The sequence below is a fragment of the Durio zibethinus genome, chromosome 3 (genome assembly GCF_047325235.1).
Source record: "Durio zibethinus cultivar Kanyao isolate XHJ-2024 chromosome 3, ASM4732523v1, whole genome shotgun sequence".
Classification (NCBI taxonomy): Eukaryota; Viridiplantae; Streptophyta; class Magnoliopsida; order Malvales; family Malvaceae; genus Durio; species Durio zibethinus.
In genome coordinates this window covers 36,947,975-36,965,251 of record NC_143164.1, presented here as the reverse complement: position 1 = coordinate 36,965,251, position 17,277 = coordinate 36,947,975, and the positions used below count along the sequence as shown (strand labels likewise).

The following is a 17,277-nucleotide window of genomic DNA, read 5'->3' as shown; positions in this document are numbered from 1 at the left end:
ATAAATATAATACTTGATTATAAGTGAAACTTAAAAAAAAATTATAAGTAAATTTATTTAATATAATTTTATTTTTATAAATTATCAACAAAATGTCAAAAGTAATTATAATTTCATTACAAGATTAAAAAAAAAAAAAAAACAATATTTGAGCTTTAGTGTCATATCTTGTTAGCTCACGTATCACATGCTAACAATAACCCTTAATAGATTGTGCCATACTGACCCATATGTTATAAATTTTTAGTTCAACAATATACATATATATGTGGTACTTAACCTAATTTGATTATTTAATAATGGATCATATCGAACAAAATTAATGTCATATTAAATTTTATTATGTCACGAGTCCCTCAATCTATTTGACACATTTACATTTAATAAAATTGATATTCAAATCTTATCATCGATATTTTTTTTGTAAAAATACTTTTATCTAAAACAAATAAATATCATATATTAATGTAAGTAAACTTTGAAAGATAACAGTGTGGAAAATAGGGTTGGATGGCCTAAATCCCAGCTGGACTTAACCTGGAATTTCATTTTACCAAAAAATAAAAGTAAAAAAAAAAATGTTCATCCTATCAGGCTTGGGCCGGGTCCAATTTGTCTATTGACTTTTTTTTTTAATTTTATTAAATTTTTCTAAGAAAATTTGGTCACTAATTTTTTTTTTTTCAAACAAATTTTGTCACTGGGTATTTTTTTTCAAAAAAGGATCCTTTATATTACTTAAAAAATAGTAAAAATTTCCATTACTTAATATAAAAGTAAATAATGCACTTTTTTATAAATCAATAATTAATATCTATTCAAATATATTTTATCTTTTTAATTAATTTTTATTTTTTAAAAAACTCAATTTAAAATCCTTAAATATCAATCATACATTTAATTGAAAGTGTAATATTCACCCTTAAATAAAATAATAAATCTTTCATTACTTTTTAAATAATAAAAAATATTTTATTTTTTTATCCATTTATGAATCCACTAGTTCTTTTAAGTACGATTGTAATAATTGAACAGATTGGATGTCAGTAGGCTCAATTGATCTATTTAATATAAAGCTTTAATTATGATTCAAATGCATTATTTGTCATAAATATAAAAATATTTATTAAATATGAAAAACACTTGATAAAAAAATTTTAACTTGATGATTATTACATTAATGAAAATTAAAAAAAAAATTAAATCCTATCATTTATAATAATTTTTTAAAAAATAAACAATAATATAAATAATAAAAATAGTTTCCAATTAGGTTTAACTAATATGATCAAATTGATTTTATCAAATTTTGATTGGTTTAATGAAATAACAATTTTTTAGTTTTTAATATCGGACTAACTATAAATTCCTAATTTAACCAATTAATTCAATTTAATTTTTATAATATTATCGGTATTATATTTTACACGTGCATAACTTGAGCTATAAAATTGAAAACATTAATATGCAAAGTATATACAAGTTTCAAAGAAAAATAATAGTATTAATGATTATTATCTTAAATGAGTGATGATATTTTTAAACTCTATATATGAGATTATATATAAATTATACCTATTTATTTAAGTAATTAATCATGTTGTTGGCCAAAAAAAAAAAGTAATTAATCATGTTGTTGACCAAAAAGTAATTAATCATGTTAATTTATTAGTAACTTTTTATTCTTTATTAAAAATAAAATATTTTAAAAATTTTATAGTAAAGCCTTCTTTTTTATTAAAAAAAGAAAAAGATATCCTAATCAAACACCCACAACAACATTTTTTTTTTCCATTTTGGGTTTAAGTTGCTATAAATATATAATAAATTCAAGTAGTAATGTTTCTTGTATTTGTAAAAAAAAAAAACAAAAAAAAAAAAAGAAATTTCTTGGAATTGAGCACTTTAAGCCAAAAATAGGGTGACTTGAAGTGCCGTAGCTGCTAGGACTTGTTGTTAATAATTAGGTTGGCAATGATGATATAACCAAGTACAATTTGTTTGGAATAAATAACTAAGTATAATTTTGAGTTCAATCATTCACTTTTTTTTATTTTAAATTTTTGTCTAATTCAAATTAAAATTTTGGGCATGATTTTTTTTCATTTAAAAGTTATTGAAATCGAGTTTTATATTTTAAATTAGACTACTTTAAGAAATGAACTATTAGTTTAAATTTGAAATTTTATTTAAATTTTGAAAAAATTAAAAAAAAAATTAAGATTCATTAAATGAATTTAAATATAATTTTTAAATTCGTTTAAATTTTGATTCAAACTTTAAATAAAACAATTAAAGCTCACGCATGACTTGAATAAAATAAATATTATTAAAATATTATAATTATATAAATTAATAATGTTATAATTATATAAATATATATATATGAATTGTTATTTTAATATTTTATTTTTCAAAAAGGATAATTTTTTATTTTTTAATTTTTTTATTATATAAAATGGGCTTAATAGGTGAGCTTAGAATTTATTTTTTTAATTTAAATCATATTTAAAAAATTTTCGAGGTTTAAAATATCAAGTTAGATTGAATCTAAACAAATATATATTAATATCAAATATAGATCCAATCCAAATTCAATCTGACCTTACGTGAACATTTTTATCATAAAACATAATTGAATTCCTTAATTGAATGAACTAAGTTAGAGTTAAGATAGTTCACTAGTGAGAATAGTTGAGCTCATAAATAAAGAAATAATTAAAAAATGTAATATATTAATTATGAGATTGTTTAAAGTTCATTTATGAATTCATAAATGATTAAACTCAACTCCAACTTAGTTAAGGAGTTCATAAATGAACTTTAAACAATCTCATAATTAATAGATTACATTTTTTTTAATATTTTACTTAAAAAAAACCTCCATAGAGTAAATTTAAAAAAAAAAAAAAAAAAAACCTTCATATGGTATTGGTCAAATTTATATTTTCGCATTTAACATTTTCCAAACTTATTTTTGTACATCTAAATATAAATAATATTTTTTAGATATGTTAATTTAAAATCTGATATAATGATATAATATAAAAATTATAAAAAGTAATACGATTTAAAATTTAATAAAAATTATATATGAATTTAATAAAAGTAAAAAATATATTTTATATTTTTATATCTATACAAATTATGATATATAATTTTTATATAAAATATAATACGGATATATAAATTATAAATAATTTACATGATTCAAATACACGAATGACTAAACTTATCGTTTATTAAACTAAACCTACCATTTATCAAACATCTGAGGGACACTCATTAGTAGTGTATGAATAACTATTTGCAAATGGGAAGCAATGAATAAGATTAAATTCTAGTTAAAATCCAAATCTAATGAGTTTCAACCAACTTGAAGTTTGGTTTAAATTTATTTTTTAAAATTTTTATTTTTATTAAAGATAAGATTAAATTCTCATCGGCAATGAACATGGTGACAGGCAGAGATGGCCATGCGAAAGGCCAAAGATCAACTCATATTCTACTCACCCTTGCGAAAGATGAAGTACCCATCCCTTTAGCAATCTCTCTAAGAACAACTTTCTGGATCTTCCCAGTTGAAGTCTTGGGTAGTTCTTCTTTAAACACCACCGTTTTGGGCACCATGCAGTGCCGCAACTTAGCTCTGCAGCAGTCAATTATGTCATTTTCACTCGGTTTCCGAGTTAAATCGCCTTTCAAACTCGAAGGTAAAATGAGGTTTAAGTTGCTATAAATATGTAATAAATTTAAGTAGTAAATTAGTAATGTTTCTTATATTTGTAAAAAAAAAAAAAAAAGGGAATTTCCTGGAATTTAGCACTTTAAGCCAAAAATAGGATGGGTTGAAGTGCCGTAGCTGCTAGGATTTGTTGTTATAATTTAGGTAGGCAATGATGATACAACTTGGATTAAATAACCAAGTATAGTTTTGAGTTCAATCATTTCATTATTTTATTTTAGAATTTTGTCTTATTCAAATTAAAATTTTGAGCTTTTTTTTTCATTTAAAAAAATATTTAAGTTGAAACTTATATTTTAAATTATGTCTGTTTAAAGATTGAGTTATCAATTTAAGTTTAAAAATTCATTTAAGTTTTGAAAAGGTTTAGATAAAAAATTAAGATTTGTTAAATGAATTTGTACATAATTATTAAATTTGCTTAAATTTTAGTTCAAACTTTAAATAAAAAAATTAAAATTCAAGCCTGATCTGAATAAAATATATAATTAAAATATTATAATTATATAAATATATATGTGAATTTTTATTTTAATATTTTATTTTTAAAAAAAAGATAATTTGTTATTTTAAAATTTTTGTTATACAAAATAGGTTTAATAAGTGAGTTAAGGATTTAATTTTTCAATTTAATGCAGATTTGAGAAAAAAATTTAGATCTAAAATATCGAGTTGGATTGGATTAGAACAAATATATAAATTATTAATATCCAAGTATGGATTCGATTTAAACCCAACTTGGCTTGACTCATGAACATTTTTGTCCTAAACTTAATTGAATTCCTTAACTAAATGAATTAAGATGGAGTTGATATCACTCACCCTATTAAAAAATGTAATATATTAATTATGAGAATAGTTGAGCTCATGAATGATGAAATAATAAAAAAATGTAATATATTAATTGATAAATTTTATAAATATATTCTATGATTAAGGACGGTGACACTTAATTATTTTATGATTTATTTTATTATTTTTTTTTTTCAAAACCGTTACTTTTTTTTTTTTTTTTATCATTAATTCATTGTCGCGCTAAAACTAGACAAATGAAATTCTTCATCCATCTTAATAAGAAATCATTGTTTATGTGCCTGAGAGTTTATTTAATCAATTTCATCTCTTAGTGGCGGTGAAAATATTTAATCTATTAGCATTCTTATGGTGCATGCAAGAAAGGTAGCTTCTGGATTCTGCAAATCAATTTGGAGAAGAAAAAAAGAAAATGATAGAATGTAATTCAACTTTTGGAATGCCTGCATGCAGGCATGTCTTGCCTGTGTATTTGTGTTGTTTTCTTTCCACTAAACTGCTATATACACATCTGATTTAAGATTTTATTTTTACTATAATGATAATAGGTACAATATTTCTCACAATTGGAAAGAAAAGTTTTGCCAGCAGTTGATTTAGTGTCCTTGCTTTGCAAATGGTCGCTTCTGTAAAATTTCTCACCCCTGATAATCATACTCAAAATGGAGAGTGGACAATTGTTTTACCCCGTAAGGGTAGACATAGAAGGAATTCCCAAAAAATAACAACAACAAGAACAACAGCCATGGGTTCCAACAGATCTTGAAATTGATCCAGAGAGACAATCAAAGTTTATGCACAAGATACAAATTTGTATGAAGAGAATTGAAAACTCTAGTTTTTTTTCTGACTTTCTTGGATCAAATGGAAATTCCAAAAGTCTTGGATCATTTTCACAGGGGTTTTGGGATATGAGTTAAAGCTGCAGATGGTGATATATGGTATTGGCAGCATTGAGTCTCATGAAACTCCTCGACTTCAGCTTAGCCTTGCAGTTTTGATGAAAAAAAAATCAGTTGGATTTCATATCAAGATGGATGGAGAATTTCATTTGTTAAGGTTTTAGGTAAAAATACAACAAAACAAATTATAAAATATTTAAATGTCACTTTTTAAATTTTGGAAATACTTTTAATCTGCCTTTAATTATAATATATATATTTATGAAGTTTACCCTATGTTAATTGTTCACCCTATTAAAACTATTTAAAGTTCATTTATGAACCCATAAATAATTGAGCTCAACTCCAACTTAATTAAAGAATTAAAGAATTCATAAATGAACTTTAAACAATCCCATAATTAATATATTACGTTTTTTAAATAATTTACTTAAAAGAAAAAAAACTCCATAAAGTAAATTAAAAAAAAAAAAAAAAAAGCTCCATATAGCTTTGGTCAAATTTATATTTTCCCATTTACATTTTTCAAACCTACTTTTGTACATATGAATATAAATAACATTTCTTAGATATAATAATTTAAAATATGATATAATGATACAATATAAAAATTATAAAAATGAAATGATTTAAAATTTAATAAAAATTATATATAGACTTAATATGATATATAATTTTTATATAAAATATAATATAAATATATGAATTATAAATAATTTATACGACACAAGTACATGAATGAATAAACATATCCCTTATCAAACTAAACCTACCATTTATCAACTATAGGAGGTTAACACATACGTAGTTAATGAATAACTTTTTGCAAATGGGAAGCAATGAATAAGATTAAATTATAGTTAAAATTCAAATCCAATGAGTTTCAACCAACTTCAAGTTTGGTTTAAATTTATTTTTTTTAATTTTATTTTTATTAAAGATAAGATTAAATTCTCATTGGTAATGAACATGGTGACAGACAGAGATGGCCATGCGAAAGGCCGAAGATCAACTCACATTCTACTCACCCTTGCGAAAGGTGATCCCATTCCTTTAGCAATCTCTCTAAGAACAGCTTTCTGGATCTTCCCAGTTGAAGTCTTGGGTAGTTCTACTTTAAGCACCACCGTTTTGGGCACCATGCAGTGCGGCAACTTAGCTCTGCAGTTGTCAGTTATGTCCTTATCACTCGGTTTCCGAGTTAAATCACCTTTCAAACTGACAAAAGCGCAAGGGGTCTCTCCCCAATGCTCATCTGGCCTAGCCACCACCGCTGCTTCATTGATTGCTGGGTGATTATACAAAACAGATTCAAATTCAATCCTGGAAAGTACAACCGCTGGTGTTGGAGCTCCTCCTGTCAGGAACCGGACAGGGCTTTGAAGTGGTTTAGTTTCGGGAGATTTTAATAACATGTTAAGCACGATAGGTGCCCCGCACATGTAAGTAACACCATGTTTTTTTTATCGAACTATATATGGTGGGGGAATTGAATTTCGGACACAAGCATGGGTCCCACCGACAGCTGCCATCCCCAAAGTCAAGTTCCACCCATTAGCATGGAACATGGGAAGTGTCCACAAATGAACAGGTTGATTTGAAACTGCCCTATGGCTATGAACCACTCCTTCAGGAGACAGGTTGTACCAGATGTATAGTTCAAAACAATTGGGTTCCACTCACTTTGAGGTCGAATCCAATTGAACCCAGGATCACCTTTCTCCACCAAACTCTCGTATCAGCATCAATGGAATCATCTTTGATTACGAAGTGGGGGGCTTTGTCTTAGGAGATAACAAAGAGATAGCTTCAAGGGTTAGAGATTGAGAGAGGGTATCGACAAACAGGAGCTTTGATTCACAGTGGCTGCGTACGTAGGAGTATGGAGATTGTACGGGAGTCAAGGCGGGTGTTGATGCTGTTGAGGATAGCACCAGCCATGGGAACAGCGAAATGAAGCTCGTACATGGCTGGGATGTTGGGGGCTAAAACGGAGACGACGTGGCCCCTTTCGATGCCGATGGATGAGAGGAAAGATGCTAGCTGGAGACATCGATGGTGGTTCTGTAACCACGTGTAGGCAGTGTTGTTGTAGACAAAATTCAATCATTATTTATTAAAGGATCAACATTTGTCAGATATTTTTTTATAAAAATATTTATTTAAATAAAATATTAAAACATATTTAAATTTTTTCAAATTTTGTCTCCTTGTCATCAAATCTATTTGTTTTAATTAATTAATTTTCAAATTTATATTTTATTTTATATGGCAAAATTTTGATGGTCCAAATTAAGTAATGCCAAACAAAATTTTTAATTATATACATAAAATTATCGGAACTCAAATCATTAAAATTAAAATTTTAATATTATATCAATAAATTACATGATTATTGATAATAAAAAATAATTTTTCTTCGATTTAATTCACAGCAACTATTTAGATATTTTTTATTTTGAAATAATATTATTACTTTTAAAAACATTAGAGTTAATTTGTATTTATATAATTTTTTAAAATTAAATAAAATAATAATTTTATGCTATTTTTCTGACAAATAAAATCAAAATCTATCTTTTATATTAAAAATATATACTCCTAAGTTAATATTGAATCAAATGCTCAAATATTTCTTTCAAAATATCGATAATTAAAAAAAAAATTCAATGGGCTTGAAATAGGCCCATTCTTCCAAATCAGTAGGAAATTAAGGCAAAAGCCCAAATTATCCAGACACGCCACGTGTAAATGGGTAGGGAATGGAATCCATAAAAACCCAGGAAACCGTCGCAACGACGCGTTTTGGAGTTTTATTACCTTTGAATTCCGCTGAAAAATTGTCCCTTCTTTCTTCACGGTGGTGCTTGCTTTTCCGTTGTCGTTTTGGAGTTAAAATCAGGTTTGTAAAGCTACGTCCCACCCTTTCCTTTTCCTCTTCTTTTTTCTTCTTCCGTCGTCGTTTTATTCCCCCTCGTCTCGTTTCTGATTTTCAATTTCTTTTTTGTTTTATTCAAGTTTTTACTTTTATATAAAGAACCAATTCAAACCAAAAACAATTTTCTCCTTGGTTTCTATCTTTTTCTCTCGTTTTTTGGAGAGCGAAACGGAAACTAGGGTTTGCAAATTGAAAGACTTAATAGAAAATTGAACGTATATTTTTGTAAGCTATGAAAGCTTGAATTTTTTTTTCTTTTAATTGCAATTAAGTCCCTCAACAAAGTGTCAAATTTATCTAAAATATCTTAATTTTGGTCATGGGTTTGATAAGAATTGGCTTCAAAATGTAAAATTTATGCATGTTAACACTAGTGGATGAAATTGCTATTCAGTTACTTTGTGGGACTAAAGTTTGCATTTCAGGCCTCTTCTATATATATAAATTTTAGAATATAAAATCAATGGAAGAGATTGGAATGGAACCATTTGCAGCCAATCCTGGACCCTTTGAACGTTCAGTACTGTATGATCAAGAAAAGCATGTATCTTCAGCTGTTTGGGATGGCCAGGTTCATTTCTCATTCACACCAATCTTCTCATCCCTTTACTAATTTGCAAATATGTAATTTGTATTTCTTGGATAAATAAATTTGGAGAATTCATTTGTGCCTTTATAGGATTAGAGACTTCTATGTGTAGTTAAACAAATATAACAACAACAACAGTAATAAACTAAGCTTTATAACTTATAACTCTGAGGTTGGCTGGACGAAAGGCCAAAAAAGAATCATGTTAAACAAATCATTGTTAAACATGTTAACCTGAGTATTCCAATCTCAATGGTAAGAGGCCCTCTGACTACTTGGTCTCAGGTTCAATCTTGGCTATGCACTCAGATTGTTAGTTATTAACTTGGTTGATTGTTTATTAGTTTCATCTCTTTGATGCACTAGAGTAGTTGTGCTTATACATGTGGAGGGTTGTTTGATATTTGATTGTAAATTTGACTTGTGCATGTATTTTCGTTAAAATATATGTTTATATTACAGGAGCGTGGTGCACTTAGATGTCATGAGCATACATCGAAGTTGGGTGAGTGGAGACTCACCCCTAAACAGATAGAGTTGGTTGAGAAAGCAGGATTTGGATTCGTGAGGAAGATACCTGCCATTAGTTTAGATAATCCGCTCATTTCAGCATTAGTTGAGAGGTGGAGGAGAGAGACAAATACATTTCACTTCACTGTTGGAGAAATGACTGTGACTCTTCAAGATGTTGCCTTATTGTTGGGATTGGCAATTGATGGAAATCCTGTGATTGGAATAACATATACCACTTGTGGCACAGTGTGTCAAAAGTATCTAGGGAAAGCGCCAGATTCTACTTATGCGAGTGGTGGGATGGTGAAGTTAAGTTGGTTGAAAGAGTTCTTTTCTCAGTGCCCTGAAGATGCATCAATTGAAGAGATTGAGCGTCACACACGTGCTTACCTTTTATATCTTGTGGGAAGCACTATTTTTTCAACTACAACAGGGAATAAGGTCCCTGTCATGTACCTTCCATTGTTTGAGAATTTTGATGATGCTGGGAGGTATGCATGGGGTGCAGCTGCATTAGCATTCTTGTATAGGGCACTTGGAAATGCCTCTGTTAAATCTCAAAGCACCATTTGTGGATGTTTGACACTACTTCAGGTTTTTCACTTTATTTTGTTTCTTCTATAAGTTCTTTTGAAGGGCCTGGTGTGTTTCGGTTTTACTTGACAAAAGGGAGTAGTTAGGAGGATTAATAGATGAAGTTGTTTAATGCTATTACTAATAGCCTTTGGTTAAAATTCTGCTATTGATAATTATTCATCTTTTTAGTGCTGGAGCTACTATCATCTAAATATTGGTCGACCAAAGCTCAACAGGGACCCTATCCACGATCATTTCCCTTTTGTACTTAGGTGGAAGGGGAAGCAGAGTGGTCCAACAGCAAATCGTGATGTAGTTTTCTACCGTAAGGCACTTGACTCCCTAGAACCAAGTGATGTAAGTTCTTGGTATTCCTTTTTTTTTTTAATTTATATTCCAACTTGCCATCCGTGAAAGAATCAGCTTCTGACCAAAAGAAAGAATGATACAGCTGTATGTTGTTGAAAAATAGGTAGAGTGGCTTCCTTACAAGTACAGTGATAGTACAGTAATCCCAGAGGAAATTAGAAGTACTTTGGTTTGGGGAAGGTCCAAAACGATGTTGATCTGCTTTGACAAGGCAGAAAGACACCTCCCTAATCGTGTCCTAAGGCAATATGGCATGCTTCAACTGATCCCAGAAAATGTGGCACAATGGGTAAGAAAGAGCCGTGGAGTTGATGGTGGGGTGGACTTATCTGGGAAAATGGAATCAGAACTTAATGAATGGGCAGATCGTGCGCTCCATATTGTGGAAGGTGATGATGATGGTGCAGATGAAAACGAATACATGGGGTGGTACTTGAGAATTACTCGTAAAGTTGTAGGGAGACCTATTTCTCTCTCTTCAGAGTTTCAAAGAACAGTAAGGCTGTACTTAACTAGTTAACTAATGTCTATGTCCTGTCCCCGTTTAATTTCATATGTGTACTTCCCTTTTTTTTTTTGGATGAAACAGATTGGTGGTGTACGAGAAATTTCATACTTAGCTGACACTTTCCCGTTGAAAGGACTACAGCCTGAGCAATTTGAATCAATTTCCAGGATTAGGTCTATTGCACAAGAATGCTTGAGAGACCAAGTTGGAGGTCCAATTGTAGTGTCACCCATTGTAGGAACTGAACTTGGGAAAAGGAATAGAGGGAAGGAGAGGGTAAGAAGAAAGGGTACTGGGAAACGGAAGCGCGGTAATGATCCGTTGGAAGGCCATGGAGCTAGTGAGGATGAGTCTCAGTATTGCGGCGTGGTTGTTGAGGTAGATCAATTACATCTACATCACGCAGATGATGAGGTAGATCATCTGCCACTCTGTACTACTGTTGTTGAGGGTGAAACCGCCATGCTATTGGAGGCACCTAATAAAATTGATGACATGCAACTTCATGATGCAACTGATGGGATAGATGCCTCCCAGTTTTGTGATGCATGTAATGAGGTTGACAACTCAAATATCCCTCATGCTATTAGTGAAAGTGATTTGCAAACTGCCAAAGCAGCAGAGGAGGTTATTCCACAGTCATCTGATCTACTTAATGTGATCGATGATACCAATGATTCAGTAATTCATAATGCAATTAACGAGCCCAATGACTCACAAGTTTGTGACGCTACTAATGGGGCCAATGACCCCCAAACTCTGGTGGCTACCGATGTTAATGAATCACAAACACATGATGCAACTGATAAGGTCAGTGAGTCACAACCCTCTGATGTTGCTGTTCATAGTGATCAGCAAACGGTAAAAGAGGAGGCAGAGATTGTTCCACCGTTGTCTCAAGAAAGTACTGAGGATCTTGCGCAGCAGGGTGATACTAGTGTTATAGCATAAAATGGAAGCATTGTCATGTGATTTTCTGGAGCTAATTCTCTGACAATTGGCTAAATGCGTTTGCCTAGAAAAATAGATACATGTACATAGCATACATATACATAAAATTTTGGGTTTGTACCTTGCGTTCCTGTCTAGTACACTTGAAATGAGATTTTGATTTTCTTTTTTGACAGGGTGCCAAATATGAACTGGTCTCAGCCTTCTATTAGTGGCAAGGACGATTGGTTGCTCTAGAAAGGAAATTGATCATGTAATGCCAAATAGTTCAAAGTGTTGAGTCAGTTTCAAGGACAGTCTGTGACTTGTAGAAATAGCTCTGATTAACAGAAATTAAATGTATTTTTCATCATAGATGACGGGTTTTTAGGATTGATTTATTCGGAATTAGCATGTTTACCTTTGCAATTTTGCCATCTTCCTGCTGCGTGGCATGTTCATTTTTGTTTCTAAGAATATTGTATAGGATGATTACTATTTCTTCCATTGGTATCAGCATGGATGATCTTTTTTGATGTGTTAGTAATCTGTAATTGAATTAGATGGTTATATGTACTTGCTAATACCTGAAAAGTTGGCACTCTTTCTGTTATCGTCTTTACTTTGGGATTTGTGTAGCTTCATAGTTGGACTATTTACTTCCACGTTTTCCAAAGGTGGAAATATATGTGACATCTAGGTATTGGAAGTTGAATTCATCTGAGTCTCGCTAGTTGCTTGTGTATAGGCCAGTCAGTTTTTCTGTATACAAAAGCAGTAAGAGTTAGCTGAGCACTCACTTCTCACATACCTGGGAATATTGATAAACTATGAGGGATATTCATAGGAGGAACTGAAGTTATATAGCAGTTGAGTACCCATAACAGCAAATCAACTGGCATTACAGAAAGATCTATTATCATTACTTCGACCTACCAATATGTACATCAGGATTTATGAATCTCAGTTAGGTAAAGAAAGTCTGTGATAGCATAAGGCATATGATAAGATTTCGTTTAACTAGCTTACTGTTTCTGTCTATTCAGAGGCAGAAAATTCACTCGAAAAGCCATCAAATGGAAGTTGAGTCGGTCTCATCATCTTTGAGGTCAGTAAAGAAGGGATCCTTGAGAAGTTCAGAAGCTGAAGGTCTTGCCCTTGGTTGGGCTATGCACTTCTCAATGAATGCCTTGACTTCTGGATTGGGAACTGAGTTCAAGGCCCGGGGTGAAATCCCGGAGGTGACCTTCTTGTAGATTTTGGCAACATTATCACATTCACTATAAGGTATCTCCATTGTCACCATTTCAAGCAAGCACATTCCAAAAGAGTATATGTCAACCATCTCAGTGTAATCTTCCTCGTACAGCTCTGGGGCCATATATTCTGGTGTCCCTATTATGGAATGTGCAACATGGCTTCTCCCAACTATTGCTGCAAGTCCCAGGTCGCCAATTTTCACCTGCACATAGAAAATTAAATCACTTGAAATTTGTAGTTATAGTCTCATAAAAGGTCTCAAGAACATTCAGGGTCCATCCAGGAACTTCCAGTCCAATAAATTTTGATATTCTTCTGGGATCTCCAATGTGATCATTAATTGTTTTGTTCACTCGTAGTTCCTAAAACATTTTGCTTTACAGTTCAGGAAACTATGGTTAGCTGGTAATTCGAAGACAGTTTTGCATGGTGATAGGGAATGAGCCTACTACTTACTTGGCCAATGTTCCCATTGATGAAGATGTTGCTGCAATTGAGATCTCTGTGAATAATACAAGGGTCATGTGTATGGAGATATTCCAATCCCTCAAGTACCTGCTTTGACCACTTCTTCAAGGCCTTAATGGACACATGGCGGTGCTTCTTCCTGTAACTTCTCAAGTTCCCCGATGTGCAGACTTCGGTGATAAAATTTAACGTGTTATGCTCTTGATCCCTCCAAACGCTATAGCATACAATGATATACTTGTTTTTCAATGTTCTCAGCAACTTGACCTCGGACAGAAGTCTATTGATCAACACAGGGTCTTCACTAAAGTTGGTCAATTTCACTTGATTCCAGGCCACCTCTATACCTTCCTCCTGATCAAATGCCCTGTAAACCTTCTTCACCGCACCAGCACCAAGCAAATCATTATAGCGCCCAAAGCGTCCAGTTGGATCAACCTCAACAAATGATTCCACCTCTCGATCAGGCATATTGGGGCTAGCAGCGGGCATCTTCAAAGATTAGAATCATGAGATACAGATTATACTTACAAAAGGGCTAAAGGGTAAAAAATCATTTAAACTCTTAGTATTTTATAGCAATCAATTGAGCTCTTAATTTTTTGTTTTGACTCAATTAAACTTTCAATCAAATGAAATTTAATCACGTAATAAAATTAAATCAATCAAATCCTAAACTACAATTAATTGAACCCTTATAGGGATCTTAAGGAGAGAGAAAAAAAAATAGAGAAGAAAAAAAATTTTATTTTATTTTATTTTTACATATATAAATTATTTTGTGTGACAAACTTTCATCTATTGATGTCACATGAAATTTTATCTTAATTATTAAAAAGTTAATGGTATTAATTTTTTCATCCAAATAAAAACTTAGTTGGATACAAATAAATATTGAAAAAATTGATTGATTGCAATATAAAATAAACACTTAAATAGTTTTTTAATTATAGTTTAGGAATTTTTTATAAGCCTTACAAAAACTATTATCCAAACGGAGAATTCACTAGAATTATTTCAATCTTGATCATACGAAAGGATTTAAGGGGTGAAAATTCTACTTTGATTCGAGATAGAAGTATCAAAAACATTATGAATAGGAAGAAATGCAATCTTGAATTGAAATAAATTCCTTTTACCACAAAATCAATGTGATTCGGAAAACGAAATCTCAATAAGAAATAAAATTAAAATCATTAGTAACATTGTATTTATACGTACGTACTACTTCAATTCAATATTCTGAATTTTACAGCCTGATCTAAATTCAAAGGTTCGATTACAACTCTCGATTCGCGGCTAGGGTTTCCTCCATGGAAGCATCTTGAATAATCAATTAATAATACATATTCCGATCAAATATATATATATATATATATATATATATATACATATACGCATTTCAGATGCAATGTTCAAGGTGAAAGAGAAAAGGAGAGAAAGTTACCTCGATAAGAGAGGAAAATTGAACAAAGAGGAGGGCAAAGATTGTGTTTGATTGAGAGCTGTGAGCTGAGAACGAAGCAGGAGTCAGAGAAATAGAGAGGATAACACTAGGCGAAGGAGATGGAGCGGTAGGACTGAGGGGGTTACGTATTTATAGTTGCTGGGTTTGACATATGGATTGAGATAAAACGACGGCGTTGGATGGTTAAAAAAAAAAAAAAAGAAGCAAAAGAAACACGTGGTGTTTTGGCTGGAATTTTCAGTCAAATAACTCGATTTCGCTAAATTTTAATTTCTTTTTTCATCTACAATTACCAAAATTATTATTAAAACTTGCATTAATAGTTTCTATTTTTTTTTCTGGAATTCAAATTATATATAAAAAAAATTATTCTAAATCGAAATGATAAAATATGTAATCCATTTCAAATTTTATGACAAATATAAATAGATTGTTTAATTTAAAAGTGGAATTGGCGTGAAGTTATAAATCTAAAGCCAGTGTAACTTCATCTCTTCTTGCGTGTGTGTAATTCAAGCTGTTGTTTGATTATTTTTGTTGGTCTATGGTGATTGTGCCGTATTATCCGAGGACGGTTAAACTTTGAAATCATAGAAGAGAGATAAAAAGGTGGTTAAGATCAAATATTGGGATGGTCTTACCATTTATATTTCGATATTTAAATTAGAAATTAATTTAAAAATAAAAAAATTGAAGTAAATACTTAAAAGTTGAAAAGTTAAAGATGAGATTAAAAGTATTTGGATAATATTATTTATATTTATATGATGAAAGTTTTGGATTTAGATCATTTGAAATTAATTTTAAAAAATTAAAATTGATTCTCAAATTGAACTAACAGTTAGATTAATTATTTTAGACATGACAAGTTAACATTTTAAGACAGTAATTAGTAAGTTATTAAGATAATTGAATTAACGTAAAATTCAAAACTTTAGATGAATTTAATATGTAAATTCGATCAAAATACTAAAATATTTTCACTTATCGATCGACTTATGCTAACAAATGAAAAGTTTAATTTACCTTTTAAACACTAAAATGCCCTTAACAATGATGCTCAAGAAGAGTTGCCTTTTAGTCCTTTTAACCATATGGTCCGTTTGCATTTCATGATCAGTTAATGTAATCTTGTAATAAAGAAAGAAAAAAAAAAGCCTTTGTTTTTGCCCTCGTAAAATAAGATCAAGCTGATTCATAGTACAAAAAAAAAGGGTGATCACAACAAGGAAAGCTTCTGAAAAGCCATCTACTTCTAGCCATTGCTTTCAATGGTTCAATAAATTAATAATGTGAATGATGAAGAAATGAAGAAATCAAACAACAAGAAATTGACAGTCTCTTGATTGTCACGGGCGGCACTCAACTCATCCATGCAAATATTAGTTGGATTTAGAGCAGAGCAAAGTTCAACTGTCTTCAACTGTTGAAAGCTGCACTCGTGAAGAAAAAGATAGGTCATCAAACATGCACGGAACCATCTTTGAAGAATCATTTTGATTTTTTTAAAAAGTAAAAGAAAAAGAAAGCAAAAAATTCATGAAATTTCCGTGCCTGAATCACCAACAGAGAACAAAAAAATCTCAGCATCATGGGAAATGCGGTGCATTAATATATATATCCTCCTGCAACTGCTAAAATTAATTTTCAACTAGTAATTATTTACATACATCAGAACCTGGCTATGATTCTGGATCTTTGAGTTGGCGCAAGTTACATCATCTTTGCCTTTGGCCTCCTTGGAAGCAAGATCATGAACACAACAGTAAAGAAGACAATAAACTGAATGATCAGTTGAGATGTGCCTGCCACTCTATCTCTAATATTAATATAAAGTACAATTACAGGCAAGTATTTCACGGGAAAACTTGGAACTACCCAGTCCCCCATGTCTTTGTTTGGTGTAAGCCATTAAATGGAAATTGCTGGTCTGACAAGCCATGGAGGCTATGCCTCAGGTCTCGGGTGTGATTAAATGAAATTTTGACACATTCAGCAGAGCAGAGGATACATAACATTTTAACCATTCGGGGTGATTAAGAGGCCAATGACTATTTTTTTCGCATACTAGTCGGGTCTCTCCTGGTTCCATCTCCATAAAATGAGACCTTGATATTGAGCCTGCGGGCCTGCTGGATCAAACCCCAGCTCTTCAAAACCCATGGAGTTTTACTTTCACAGATGGCAGAGGAAAGGGA

The 17,277-nt window shown here is 30.9% G+C and overlaps 1 protein-coding gene and 1 pseudogene across 3 annotated transcripts; both read right to left on the bottom strand.

The window, feature by feature from the left end:
• Positions 1-4,883: 4,883 nt before the first annotated feature.
• Positions 4,884-7,566, bottom strand: LOC111283590 (2-methylpropanoate--CoA ligase CCL4 pseudogene; annotated as a pseudogene). Its single transcript, XR_016337447.1, has 2 exons — positions 6,489-7,566; positions 4,884-5,546 (listed from the first exon to the last, which is right to left on the bottom strand). The product of XR_016337447.1 is annotated as a 2-methylpropanoate--CoA ligase CCL4 pseudogene (transcript).
• Positions 7,567-12,727: 5,161 nt separating this feature from the next.
• LOC111283388 (putative serine/threonine-protein kinase WNK11) lies at positions 12,728-15,195 on the bottom strand. 2 transcript variants are annotated; one of them, XM_022871901.2, is made up of 3 exons: positions 15,059-15,195; positions 13,600-14,103; positions 12,728-13,345 (listed from the first exon to the last, which is right to left on the bottom strand). In XM_022871901.2, exons 2-3 carry the CDS (start codon positions 14,101-14,103, stop codon positions 12,956-12,958), a joined length of 894 nt encoding a protein of 297 aa, XP_022727636.1. In that variant the 5' UTR covers positions 15,059-15,195; the 3' UTR covers positions 12,728-12,955. The 2 variants fall into 2 exon arrangements, with proteins under 2 accessions (XP_022727636.1, XP_022727637.1); XM_022871902.2 differs by having other exon boundaries at positions 13,600-14,089; positions 15,059-15,163.
• Between the last annotated feature and the right edge of the window lie 2,082 nt (positions 15,196-17,277).